The sequence below is a fragment of the Mandrillus leucophaeus genome, unplaced genomic scaffold (assembly GCF_000951045.1).
Source record: "Mandrillus leucophaeus isolate KB7577 unplaced genomic scaffold, Mleu.le_1.0 Scaffold101, whole genome shotgun sequence".
Classification (NCBI taxonomy): Eukaryota; Metazoa; Chordata; class Mammalia; order Primates; family Cercopithecidae; genus Mandrillus; species Mandrillus leucophaeus.
The window spans coordinates 1250089-1264336 of record NW_012098210.1 but is presented as its reverse complement, the minus strand read 5'-3'; the positions used below and the strand labels follow the sequence as shown (position 1 = coordinate 1264336).

At 48.3% G+C, this 14248-nt stretch overlaps 1 protein-coding gene across 1 annotated transcript in view; it reads right to left on the bottom strand.

The window, feature by feature from the left end:
• The window catches only part of TMC2 (transmembrane channel-like 2), a 110430-nt gene extending 104278 nt beyond the window's left edge, over positions 1-6152 (bottom strand). The window contains exons 1-2 of the mRNA XM_011974575.1: positions 6110-6152; positions 5450-5497 (exon numbers count right to left, since the gene is read on the bottom strand). Coding sequence (XP_011829965.1) covers positions 5450-5497; positions 6110-6143 — 82 coding nt within the window. The 5' untranslated portion in view covers positions 6144-6152. The remainder of the gene's footprint in view (positions 1-5449; positions 5498-6109) is intronic.
• Between the last annotated feature and the right edge of the window lie 8096 nt (positions 6153-14248).

Below are 14248 nucleotides of genomic sequence, written 5' to 3'. Positions count from 1 at the left end.
AAGAAAGAAAGAAAGAAAGAAAGAAAGAAAGAAAGAAAGAAAGAAAGAAAGAAAAGAAAAGAAAAGAAAGGAAGGCGGTCAGGCAGGCAGGAAGGAAGGAAGGAAGGAAATGGTGGACTAAAGAGAAAAGACTGTAAAAATACAGAGAGAAAGGGAGTGATAAATTATCGTCGGGATGGTTGGAAATGCTTCACAAAGAACTGATGTTTATGAAGGAGACTAGAAGATACCTTCCCAAAATATGCCACTTCGGCATAAAGATTATTTGAAGCTGAAGGTAATTACATATGTGTCGCTCCTTTCCCCTTTCGGACTAAAAGCAGGACGTATATTTCCATTTGGAAGGGGTCTCCCTCTCCTATACTTGGAAGATAACTACTCTAGAGACAGCTCTTAGCACCTGAGAAGACTCTTACCTGCTTAACAAACCTTACTAAGTAACACTTACTTACCATACATTTCCTAGTCACCTTCCGTAACTTACCCAGAAGCCCCAAAATGCTTTTCCTTTGTCAAGCCTCTTCTCCACACTCTATCACCCTTTAAGATGATATTTACCTCTAAGGTGGTATATAAGCCCCAAATTCTAACCACCTCCTTGAGTCATCTTCCTTGTGAACACTCATTTGTACATATATAATCCAATCCTTTTTCCCCCTCTTGTTGATCTGTCTTTTGTCAGTTTGATTCACAGAGCCTGTAGTCACTGAACTTAGGAAGGTAGAGGAAAAAAATTCTCCTCTCCAACACTTACTCTGAATCTTTTTTTTTTCAAATAAGAAAAATTTTTAATCAAACATGAGACTAATGGAAAAAACTCACATATCCATATTGGGGGGGACACAAAGACTGTTAAGCAAAACTTATGAACAGGTAAGTTACTAATGGGGAAATGCAACTAGGAAACAGGGGAAAATGCAGTTTTACTAATGATCAAAACAAATTTAAAATAAATCAATAATGAGATTTCAAGTCTTGTTTATGGTATTAGGTTTTTAAAATTTTCCATCCAGGACTAATGAGACTTGTTAAAATGTATATTTATTACTGGTAGCAATAAAAATTGTAATGCAGCTCTTTATGCAGTTTGGCAATATGTAACAAGAGCTTTACAATACTTTCTTTTTTCTTTACTTTCTTTCTTTTTTTTGGTTTTGAGACAGAGTCTTGTTCTATTGCCCAGGCTGGAGGGCAGTGGTGCGATCTCGGCTCACTGCAACCTCAAGCTCCTGGATTCAAGAGATTCTTGTGCCTCAGCCTCCCAAGTAGCTGGGATTATAGGTGTGCGCCACCACACCTGGCTAATTTTTGCATTTTTAGCAGAGAAGGGGTTTCGCCATGTTGGCCAGGCTGGTCTCAAACTCCTGAGCTTAAGTGATCTGCCCGCCTCGGCCTCCCAAAAGTGCTGGGATTACGAGCGTGAGCCACCATGCCCAGCCTAAAAATACTTTCTGATCTATTAATTCCACCTGTAGGAGTCAACCCAAGCCCAAGAATCTTCAATGCAACATTATTTCTATTATAAAAATGAGAAATAACCTAAATATTCAGTAATAGAATAATGCTTGATTAACCTGTGATTTATCTACTGTGTGAAATATTTTATGGCTCAATTAAAAATAATTACCATGAAGTCTTTAATACATACCTAGGGGCTACTCTGAATCTTGAAGGATGAATAGGCGTTTGCCAAGAGAGAAGTGGGTAGAGAAATGGAGGGGGTGATTGTGGTAGCAAGTTAGGAGGATTCCAGGCAGAGGAAACAGGGAATTGAGGGGCCCCAGCAGAAATGCCAGGGAGTCTGGGGCATAGGTGACCAAGGCAGAGCTGTGTCCCAGGTGTGTTCTGGTGTGGGAGGCAGGAGGAGAGGGGAACGCACCCACAGGGAACTGGGTTGAAATCTGGAGGGTAAGGGTGTGATAACGGAGCATGTTTGCTGGGGCAAAGTCTGCATCAAAGGGTCACACTAGCAACATGGAAGAAGGTGATGTGGGGAGGGTAACAGTGCACCGCAGTTGCTACAGGGAAGGTCTTGTGAGCATATTAGCTGTGATTGCTGCACTTATTTTAAAGGCAAAAAGAGGCACCAACACGGGTGTGAAGCCATCATTAATAATCTCCTTTTTTTTTGTTTGTTTTTTTGTTTTTTAGACAGAGCCTCTCTCAGTCGCCCACGCTGGAGTGCAATGGCGCCATCTAGGCTCACTGCAACCTCCGCCTCCTGGATTCAAGCGATTCTCTCACCTCTGCCTCCCGAGTAGCTGGGACTACAGTCATGCACCACCACGCCTGGCTAACTTTTATATTTTTAGTAGAGACGAGGTTTCACCACATTGACCAGGCTAGTCTCGAACTTCTGACCTCAAGTGATCTGCCTACCTCAGCCTCCCAAAGTGCTGGGATTACAGTCATGAGCCACTGTGCCTGGCCATCTCCATGTCTTTGAGACTCAGTTTTAAATGCTGAGGTTACTGCCGGGATTGATGAGACAACTGGCATAGGTGCATTGAAAAGTCTTGCGGCTGGGCGTGGTGGCTCACACCTGTAATCCCAGCACTTTGGGAGGCTGAGGCAAGTGGATCATGAGGCAGGAGTTTGAGACCAGCCTGGCCAAGATGGTGAAACCCTGTCTCTACTGAAAACACAAAAATTAGCCGGGCGTGGTGGCGTGCACCTGTAATCCCAGCTACTTGGGAGGCTGAGGCAGGAGAATCACTTGAACTCCGGAGGCAGAGGTTGCAGTGAACCAAGATCACACCACTGCACTCTAGCCTGGGCAACAGAGCAAGATTCCATTTCAAAAAAAATAAAAGAAAAAAAGAAAACGGAAAGAAAAGAAAAGAAAAGAAAAGTTTTGCGTGCTATTTGCAGGAGTGAGCTAAGAGAACCTGTCCTGTATTAATCATAGAGCAGGTTTCCTTAGCCCACTCCTGCCCCAACCTTTTCCTTCTTCTCACTCCCTATGGAAAACCAGTCTTTGATAAGACAACATAAAGAAATACTATTTTTGCATAACATCCAAGGTAGGAAGCTAGTCAGTGTTAGCCAGTGAGGGATGATTTGTCTTACAAATGCTCCTCCCCCTGTTGGAAAAGGGACGGAGCAAAACAAATATTATCACAGCCATGACCCCTAAGAGAGCTCTAGGACTGAGCCCAACACCCAGAAAGGGCAGAGAAGCAGACATCAAGGCAAGGCATCACGGAAAGGGTTCCCTGGGCTCCCATAAAGATCAGCTCTGTGTTGCTTGAAAGGACTGAATGGGAATGTCATTGTTTGCATCCTCTTGTGAGCTCTCTCTGTGTCCTCAGTCAGCTAAGACAATGGTTTTCATTGTGATAATGAACTACACCAAGCACCCTTCCTAGAACCATAGATACAATTTGGTGTTACACTATTTTTTTTTCCGAGCTGTAATTCCTACTGTAATTTAGTTCTCCAACTGAACAAAATTCACATGCAAAACCAGAATTTGCCCTTCAATCTTCCCCAGACCACTTCTACATAGAAAATCAGCTGCTTTTTCCTCTTTCATAATCAGTTTTCAACAGACTCCACATAATGCATAATTTAGGAGCTGGAAAGGCAGCTGTCTTGCTAGGAAGGCCTCCAAGCCCAGCACACGCTCTCCTAAACGTAACAGGCCTCCTCCTGTGTAGCACCTGACTCGGTCAGAGAACTCACAGTGCAAAACACAGGCTGAGGAGAGGCTGCGGCCGCCCTCCAGTCCAGTCATTTCAACAGTTCAGTGCATTTACCAAATGATACAGGAGGAGGGAGAGTTCTCATCGTTCTTTTCAACGAACACAGTAACAAACTGTAGCTATTCTGAGAAAAGAACATTGTATTCTTAAGCTTTTATTCCCTCCTGGTAGAGTATAAACGGAAGGATGAGGCTATCAGGTCCCGTCGCAGGTGACTCCAGAGGAGATTTAAAATGGAAAGCTTCATGGGGCTGGGTTTCAGTTAATTTAATATATTCTCAATATTTAACTTTACTGCACCCCTTCACCACTTAGATCTGTGAAGTGAAAATTCTGACCGATTTCCTGTGTTCTATGGGAAAGGGAAAATGGCAGAGGCGACGTGGAATATTTCAGTAGGAAAGGGTTTGTGTGTTAGGCAAAATGGTCTTCCAGTTCAGTCCTACTCAAGGACTACTGCTCACAGGGGAGTCCCGCACGGCACAGCCCTGCAGCGGAGGCAGAGGGAGGCCAGGCTAGGCGCGGAAGGGACAACATCTGGATGACAACGAGAGGAGTGGAGTGTGGAGAACCAGCCCGAGCATCCTACAGGCGGTGGTCACCACAGGAGCACCGCGGCCCGACCCCCGGGAGGAAGGTTTCTCGTCTGGCCACCCTGGGGCATGGAACTTTCTCAGGTTTGGTCCTACATCTTTGGATTGAGATAAAGAATGGATGAGGCAGGCTGGTGGGGTAGGAAGAAGGGACAGTGGCTGAGGCAAGTTCCGGGATGGGAGCCAGGAAGGGCTGTTGAGATGCCACAGCAGAATCCCCTGGCAGCCTCTGCCCAGCTCCTCCATGTCTCCTGCTCCTGGGTCTCTCCCCTTGTAACAGAGCTGCCTCACTGAGACTCAGGCTCCCGACAACCAGGCAGCAGCGGGTCACAGGAGGGGAAAGGGCAGATGAAGGGGCTCCTGAGGCCAGCTCCCCACTGATGGCGTGCCAGAGGGGGGCCAGGATAGGGCCCTCCCTCCCAGAATGGGGAAGGAAAGAGATCTCTTCCAACCCCCCAGAACCCCATTGCTCCCCGAGGTTCTGGTTTCTTGCCTACTAGGGTTGGGTGCAGGACCCAGCCCTGCCTGGGATGTGAAGGGGAAGCAAACAGCACCACATCCATAATATTTTGTGATATGAAGATGCCCAGCCTGTGAGTGTGGCTTCTGCCCCTCTCCTCTGAACCCTCAGTCTCAACCAAGGGTTTTCTCTCCACCTGTGGCTTCCTTGGGCTCTCCTGCTTCTCTTGGAGCAAGTTGGCTCCCTCGCCAGCTCATGGGAGAGCTGTGGTCACATTCTCAACGGGAAGGTGATGGAGCACCCATTATGGCAGCTACTTGTTGGAGGTTAAGAGTGTTCGCCCTGGAGTCCGGCAGCCTGGATGTGGGTCTGGCCACACCACCTACCAGAAGCCTGCACCGAGCTTCCCTGCCCTCTGTCTGGTAAAGGTTCACTGCTTCCCAAGGCTCAGCTCAGAGTGTCACTAACTCTGGGAGTCTCCCCTGACACCAAGCGCTAAGTAGCACCTTCTCTGAGTGGTACTCTGCCCTCTCCCATGTTAAACAGCTTGCCTCCCAGGAAGGCTCCATGCAGGGTGTTGAAGGAGAGGGAAGGAGATGAAGGAGAATGTCAGATGGGTAGCTGGACTATTGGGCTGGGCAGAGGGCACCCAGGCACAACAGGCTCCCCAGAGACCCGCCACCCCGTCTCACCTGTGCGTGGAGAGCCGCTCCTCGCCCGCCCTTTCATTCCATCTCGTCCTGTAAGAGACACGATTGCTGACAAATGGCTGACCTCCAGTGAGTCCCCCTCCCTGCACCCCTCTGTCACTGTGGGACCCCTCAGCTGGTTTGTGGTTGCCTCAAACTGGGACCCAGCTCCAGTGGTTTTGCTCAGCAAATTATAGAGTCCCCTGCCTGTGACATTTCTCTGATACTGTCAGTCATGAGGTCAGAACATCCCCCACCCCCTGCCCTGGACAGAGACAGAGACAGATAGAAATCTGCTGAGGGGCTGGCTCGGAACAGGCAACCCTAACTGAGACAACAGAAGGCTGAGAGGCCCCAGCAGGCTCTGAGGAACAGGCAGCGGCCGGGACAGTCTCCAGTGCTGGCCTGAACACAGGCGCGGTGACAGGTTGTCTTGAATCCTTCCAGTAGCCCTGCAAGGAGGTGATGACTATCCCCATCTCATGCACAAGGACCAGAGAGGTTGAATAACCAGCCGAGGTTGCTCAGCGCACAGGGGGCAGGCCCTGGAGTCAAACCCAGCTCCTCCCTATGCCTCTTAAAGACCACATGTGCTTCCCCCATCCCCTGCTGCTGCCCAGGAACCATGTGGGCGGGACATGCAGGATCAAGACGTGGACTCACCTTCCTCTTTCAGGCCCTTTACCTGGTGGCTCATGGTGAGCAGGGCTGCCGGGGTCCCGCACAGGCTCACGCAGCGTGCTTACACATGCACACCTTCAGCCTGGGCCACTTTCCTCCCTCATGGTGGCTGGCCTCCCCTCCTAGACCTGACAGCAGCCAGGGCTTCTTGGTTTGAGATTGAATGTAGAGGTGGATGAAGTTTGCAGGAGTGAGACGGGTGAAGGAAGGCGGTGAGTTCCCGGCCCATCAATCCGGCCACACACTCCTCTTCTCAGGTTTCCCAGCAAAGAAGCAGCGTAGCCTCACATTTCAGGCATCACTTATACATGAGGGGCCCTGGAGGGGCTAGGAGCTGCAGGCTCATCTCCCGGCAATGATGCCACTGGCACTCTAGCCAGAGGAGGTGTGAGGAGCATCCCAGGCCCTCTCCCATTATCTTGAGTCTCTAACTGGGACAAAGCACCAGGGAAATTCTGGATGTTTGTTTAAGTTATTACTTGGGCTTCTGTTTAAAGTGCAGATTCTGGCATGTGGTCATTCACACCTGTCATCTCAGCACTTAGGGAGGCAGAGGCAGGAGGATTGCTTGAGCCCAGGAGCTCAAGACCAGCCTGAGCAACATAGTGAGACCCCATCTCCACAAAAAGAAAAACAATAATAATAAATTTTTAAAAATAAAATGCATATTCCCAGCAGTGGCACTGGGTGTTGGAATCAGTCAGTCTGTGCCAGGCCCCAGGAGCCTGCACTGTGAATCCTGCTGCAGGAGTCCCGAGACCACACAGATGAATGTTCCCGCTCAGCCCCCACCCCCTCCCTCAGCAGCTTTTCCTTCCCTGGCTTCAGGGAGGCACAGATTTGGCTGCTTTGAAAACCATCACCAAAGCGTCAGAGGGACCCTCTGGAAGACATTCACAAGGCCTCAGAGTGTGGAGTTCTTAACCCGGAGTCCCTGGAACCCCCAGAGCTGTGGATGGAATTCCGTGAGTTTGTGAATAGTGATGGAGAAAATATTACACCTTCACTTTTCCTAGTCTCAACTGAGATTTAGCATTTCCCTCAATCACGAATGTAAGCAACGACATGTGATTTTTGTGCCAGCGAGTCACAGATATTTTATTCCCCCATTAAACCAATGAGGTTGCCTCAAAATATCTTATATGTTATCACAGCTTCAAAATTATAATAGAGACCTGCCATGAAATCTTGTTATTTAATTAGGAAGCATATATTGTCATTATATGAAAGATATTTAAAGTGATTTTGATGCCTATTTCAGGATCATTGGTCTCCTTTGTAATCCTAGTGTTTTATTTTATGGATTTAAAGTCTATGTTCTGAAAAGTGGTCTGTGGCTGGGCACGGTGGCTCACGCCTGTAATCCCGGAATTTTGGGAGGCCAAGGCAGGCGGATCACCTAGGGTTGGGAGTTCGAGACCAGTCTGACCAACATGTTGAAACCCCATCTCTACTAAAAAAATGCAAAAATTAGCCGGGTGTGGTGGGATGTGTCTGTAGTCCCAGCTACTCAGGAGGCTGAGGCAGAAGAATTGCTTGACCCAGGAGGTGGAGGTTGCAGTGAGCTGAGATTACACAACTGTACTCCAGCCTGGGTGACAGAGTGAGACTCTGTCTCAAAAATATAAATAAATAAATAAATAAATAAATAAATAAATAAATATGAAAAGGGGTCTACGGACCTTACCAGGATGCCAAAGGATTTTATGACACACAGAATCAAGAGCCTGCCCCAGGGCAAGTCTCCTGTGGGTGTCAAGGACAGACCTGGCCTCTGATCATGCCCATGTACTTTCTCAGGGGTCAGGAGTAGGAGTGCCTGTCCCCATGCAACCTTAGTGAGGGAAGGGGCAAAGGAACTACCTCTAAAATGTACATGCAACAGTTCATCTCAAGCTTTTAAGCTTTTCTCTTTGTCCCTCACCTTGGTCTCTGACCCAACTGGTTCCTGCAGGGCCTCCCCAGTCCCCAGGGCATGAGGCAGTGAGAGGATCTCAGTTGCATTCTCTGGCATCCACACTGCAGGACGGCAGCAGCGAATCCCTGTCCCCACCAGGGCCATCCCAGTGCAGGGCCTCCATTCATGTGAGAAGCAGCATGGGCAGCTGTGCAGCCACAGGACAGCCTGGCCCAGAGGACTGGTGAGCAAGGTTCCTGCTGGGGGTGCCCCAAGTCCTCTCCTCTGATGAGTGAGGACCCCCAGCAGCCCTTTGCCCTGCTCTTGTTCTCTGTTGCCAGAGGAGCAAGACTTTCTACAACACCTTCATCTCTGGAGAGACATTCCCTCCAGATAGGACTATCAGATTCCCTTGTACCTGACTGTCCACGCTGTCGATAACTCCACTTTTCTCCTTCTCACAGATAACAATGAGCACCCACTAGGGTCGGAGCCAGTTTTTGGTTCCGGGGATTCATCAGCAAATGAAACAGAGACCCCTGTCCTCAGGGGCTGATGTGTTTTTGCTGTCTGTTGGCTGGGTTTAGCCTTTAGTGTCTGAAGGAGTGATCTAGGAATTGGCAGATTTCTTCTCTCTCACAACAAACCCTGCTTTCCACAATTATTTCTATGGAATTCAGAAATTCAAGTTTGGAAGTCAGATGCTGAACACAGAGTATTTTGCTTTTTCCTTTACACGCCACTTAGATCAATTCCAATGCTTCCTGAGATAAATACATGTTCAGGCAAGAGGGAGCAGGTCTCGTATTGGAGAGCGTGAGAAAGAAAATGACAGTGATGTCTTAAAATTATTGTCCTTGTGGCATGTGTGTTACGCACTGCTCTGTGCTAGGTCCTGCCCAGGGCACTCTTGCCCCAACCTCTCTATTCCTCACAACAGCCCAATGAGACAGTGTTGTCACTGCCATGTATCAGATGGAGCAAATGAAAAAATGCAGAGCCCTTGTGTCTCCTGGACAGGTCTGTGACAAGAGATCAATTGAGTCTGGGTCTGGAAGTTGAGATATGTGGCTTTGACTTGGGTTGACCATTCAATCCCCAAGTGCCTTCTTGTGAAGGTCACTTCTGGGCTGTGGTTTCCTTGTTCTGGGTTAGATTCTATAGTGGATACTGCCGGTGATCTGCCCAGATTCCTCTCAGAGCAAGTACACCCATCCCCCAGGGCTAAGGCACATAGTGGACCCCTTCTATGGAGGAGAATTGCCCTTGGCCGAGCAGGGGCTGCTGAACCCTGAGGTAACGCCGTCACCATCCCCGGGTTAGCCTACAGTCACGGATAGATGGACAAGGAGGTATGACAGCCCAGCCTTTGTCAAAAAGGGAACAATTTATTGATGTCATTTACATCCCAGAGTTTCCTGTGAGATCAGCCAGAAGCTGGACTCCAGTGGGGTCTTTGCTCATCCCCTTCCCCTGCCCTGTCCTGCTTCTTGCCTCTTCTCCTGAGAGCACCCCCACCCCCTGCCTGCCCCATCTCAGGCTCTGCTGTTAGGGAACCAGGCCTAATGTTGGCTTTTCTAAAAAGGGAGCTGCTTGTCCTCCCACATAGGCTGGGGCAGGAACTGAGGGAGCCAGGCTGGTGGGGATGAAGGGCGGGGGCGCGGGGCGGGCAGGGATGCTGATGCTCACTCAGACCAAAGGGGAGACAAGGTCCAAGAGGAGGGTGGGACAGGCCTGAGCACCGCTAGGCTGGCCCATCTGCTTGGACATAGAACCCAAGGTGTATCTCTGAAACAAATGCAAGGATTCTATAACATGTCTGTCCTTCTAGCCTCCAATGACTATTAGGATTCTACTGCTTTTTCCCCAGTCCTCACTCACCCACCCCCAGGGGTTAATAATACAAGCAGCAGAGAGGCCTACATAATTTGCAGGGCCCAGTGGAAAATGAAAATGTGGGGTCCCTTGTCCAAAAAGTAAGAAAAACAAACAGTTAAAGGTACTAAAATATAAAGCCTTTCTCTTTCTGCTATTTAATGTCATTTTGAGAAAACTCAAAATTTTAAATTATTTGCATGCATCCCATTGTTCATCTGTACATTGAGCAATAACCAGGTTTCAGTGCAAGTATAAGAGTACTTGACTCCTATGTGGAATCACTGAAATGACGCAATTTGTATTTTGTAGCTTGTACATGTGCAGGATTTCAGGCTTATCAGGACTGTAGAAATGCTGCACAAAGCTAACTCGATGGTTTTACTTCACATCTTGACACGTGCATATTCTACCAATGTTCTCTGCCTTTGGCTTACTGATGAGTAAAAAAGAACTGAAAAAAAACAGGAATTATGGGTTGCTCTATCTTTTCCTTTTCTTCCGGGTCATTATTGTCAGCCTATGTGGTTGGCTAATCCAGGGAAGTAACTTGAATGAAAAAGAATAGAGTAGGGTCCCTTAGTTGTCATGCTTCTTAGAACACCACTGCCTTCTTTTAGTATTTGAAGCAAGTTCTGGATTAAATGGGAAGTGTAGCCCCTCCGGGCTGGAAGCATTCCTACATATTTAACCACAGATACTACACCACTGCCTTGTACTGGCTTTGAGTCTTGCTTTGAGCCCATGCATCATGGGCACACTGGAATTTTGTGCTCATGGGGCATCATATATGGGATATGCAAACAGGGCAGCATATGTTCATATCTCCACTGCTCATGTACACACCTCATTGTCCCATTGACTGCCCCTCCTCCTTCTCCTTCTCTCCTCCTCCTCCTCCTCCTCCTCTTCCTCCTCCTCCTTCTTCTTCCTTCTTCCTTCTTCTTTCTTCTTCTTCACAGGCTCAGGCTAGAATGAAATGGCATGAACATGGTTCACTGGAGCCTCAACATCCTGGACTCAAATGATCCTGCTGCTTCAGCCTCCCAAGTAGCTGGGATCACAAACAAGCACCACTAAGGCCAGCTAATTTTGTTTTGTTTTGTTTTTTGAAACAGAGTTTCACTCTGTTGCCCAGACTGGAGTGCAATGGCATGATCTTGGCTCACTGCAACCTCTGCCTCCCAGGTTCAAGCGATTCTCTTGCCTCCCAAGTACCTAGGATTATAGGCATATGCCACCCACACCTGGCTAATTTTGCATTTTTAGTAGAGATGGGGGAGATGGGGTTTCACCATATTGGCCAGACTGGGCTTGAACTCCTGACCTCAAATGATCTGCCCACCTCGGCTTCCCAAAGTGATGAGATTACAGGCAGGAGCCACCACACCTCGCCCAATTAAAAACTTTTTTTTTTAGAGATGGGTCTCACCGTGTTGCCCAGGCTGATCGTGAACTCTCTAGCTTATGCAGTCCTCCTGCCTCAGCCTCCCAAAGTGCTGGGATTACAGGCATGAACCACCATGTCCAGCCCAAAAGATAAAAATTCTTAAGAATTTCACTATAGGCTGGGCACGGTGGCTCATGCCTGTAATCTCAGCACTTTGGGAGGCCGAGGCGGGTGGATCACCAGAGGTCAAGAGTTCGAGACCAGCCTGGCCAAGGTGGTGAAACCCCATCTCTACTAAAAATACAAAAATTAGCTGGGTGGATATGCCTGTAATCCTAGCTACTCGGGAGGCTGAGGCAGGAGAATCCCTTGAACCTGGGAGGTGGAGGTTGCAGTGAGCCAAGATCACGCCACTGCACTCCAGCCTTGGCGACACAGCTCCGTCTCAAAAAAAAAAAAAAAAAAAGAGTTTCACTATGGTGTCAGCAGAGTATTAGACCAAGTACAGGGCGCTTCTGAGTGCGGAGCCATGAGCAGCCACGCGCAGGCTGCACACTCAGGAAGCCCACCCTTCGAGACAGCCACAGCTGAGAGTTACCTGTCACTGCCTTTCTGCCAGGCACTTGCCAACCCCTTCAAATGACTTACTGAATCATCACAACAGTCATTTGAGGTAGATTGTCTTATTATCTTCCTTTACAGATGAAAAAATGGAGGCTGAGATGTGATGTGGCCCAGCAGTCCTTGGAGACAGGATTCAGCCCTGTTGACTGTTCTTACTCCCAAGCCCAGGCTTTTATGCCCTACACTTTTCTGACCTCTTGGGAAAAACCTGGACCACACCATATACTCCTTTCCAAAGGTCCCCGTGTTTTCCTCCCACCTGGGCACTGGGCTGCTGCCCTTCAGTTTCTCTCTTGCATGGCAGCCAAGGCAGCCCCCAGAGCAGAGGTCTGACTTCATCTGCCCTCTACTTAAAACCCTTCACTGGGACTCCATGGCCTAGGGGTAAAACCCAGACTCTCTAATGTGCCATCTAAGGCCTTGGAGAGCTCCAACGCCCTCCAGGCCCCTCTGCCTCTTTCAGTGCAGCCATTCCTACCCGCTAATGTGACTTGCTCTCACTCTCACTGGAGGTACTAGAACTTCTCTTTGTCTTTGCTCCCACTAACCCCTCTGCCTGGGGCACAACTATGAAGACTACTGACCTCAGGACATGTGGCAGAGCCCTGGGCACACTGCCCACCCAGCATTTTACAATATGACTTGTAATGATGTTTCCAAGCAGAGCTATAACCCTAACAAACTGCCAGGTGGGGTCTGGTGTCTGAGCAGAGCATTCCGGCCTCCGGGAAGATTCCCTCTCTGCTCTGCCCTTGGGTTGCCTCATCAAGATTTGCCTTTTCTCCGTGGTGGTCTTGACATGTCTGTAACTGGAAACCTCTTGAGTTCACACATTTGCAACTTTTAAGGGAAAAGTGGCACAAAAATGTGTTTTTAACTTTTTGTGAAATATTCCTTTTCTTTTTCTTCATTCTTCTTAACACAATACGTTAGCTAATACTATTTGAATAACACTTATTGGACATTCAACTCAAACATTGTTCTGAAGAGTAATAATAACAGAGTGTTGTGCCCTAATGTTATCAGGATAGTGAACGTCCCTATTGCTAGAGCTGAGGAGGGTGAGCTCTGTACTAATTATCTTTCATGGTTATGGCTTGCTCAGAGAAAATAAAAGCCCAGGACCCAATACAACAACAACAAAAATAACATGTGCAATCTCCATCAAAAGTCACAGGGCATTCAAATCCAGGGGTGCTTTTGTCCCCAAAGCTTTTATTTGGGGAAGCTTCTTGGGCCATCTTGTTAATTTATCTCTCCAATTAGAAGTATATACATATATATATAATTAGCTGTGGGTATCTGCTTACAAAACATCCAGTGTTGCTCACAGAACGTTGTAAACCTGCACAATGGAGAGGATCCAGTTACGCCAGCTAACACCCTAGCTGGATAACGTGAGCTGGCGCTATCTCAAGGATGCTGCCCTCCACTTATGAACCCACACCAATGAGCTTGGTGCTGGGGTAGTTTGTGGCACAGGGTGGGAGAGAGGCCATAGGGATCTGGATGGTAGCAGCGTGTCCCTGAAAGCTTTGGGTGGTGTAATATGAACAGTGCTCCTAAGTTTGTTTGGTCAGAGTCTTGGTTCCTTGACCTTTCTCGATCAGCACTGATGTTGGGGCAGAAAGGTCCTGTTTTCGAGAAACTGCTGAGCTTGTCTCTGCCATCTCAGACTCTTAGGCAGGAAGTTGGACCCACATCCAGGTATCTGGGACCTGAGGGTGCCCCGCCCATTACTCCAAGGGCAGGGGAGAATTACTGCCAGATATAAGCCAGACAGACTGAGAGGCACAGTCTACACAGCCCACAAGGAAAACTGCAGCCAGCCGGTGACTATGGGTCATAGTTTTTTTATTCTTCTGCTTCTCCCCCACCACCCCAGGAGGCAGACTCAGGGAAAGAAAGTAGGGAGCCTAGATTCAGGGGCTCTGTTACTTCTGCCCATGCGGGATAAGGACAACTGGAACGCTCCTCAAAGCAAAAGTGTTAAATCAAGTCAACCCCCTTTTTTAGGTGTCAGCTGAAATCAGAAGTGTTAAACAAATCAAGTCAACCCCTATTTTTAGGTGTCAGCTGAAATCATGGGGTTTCACCATGTTGGCCAGGCTGGGTTTGAACTCCTGGCCTCAAATGATCTGCCCACTTTGGCTTCCCAAAGTGATGAGATTACAGGCATGAGCCACCACACCTGGCCCAATTAAAAACTTAATTGAAAAGGGTGACAAGCCCCTCTTCACTCCACACTACCATAAGCAAGTTATTGAAGCTTTCTCTGCCTCCGTTTTTTCATCTGCTGGGTGGAGGTAATTCTGCTGCAAGAGCCCTTTGGGGA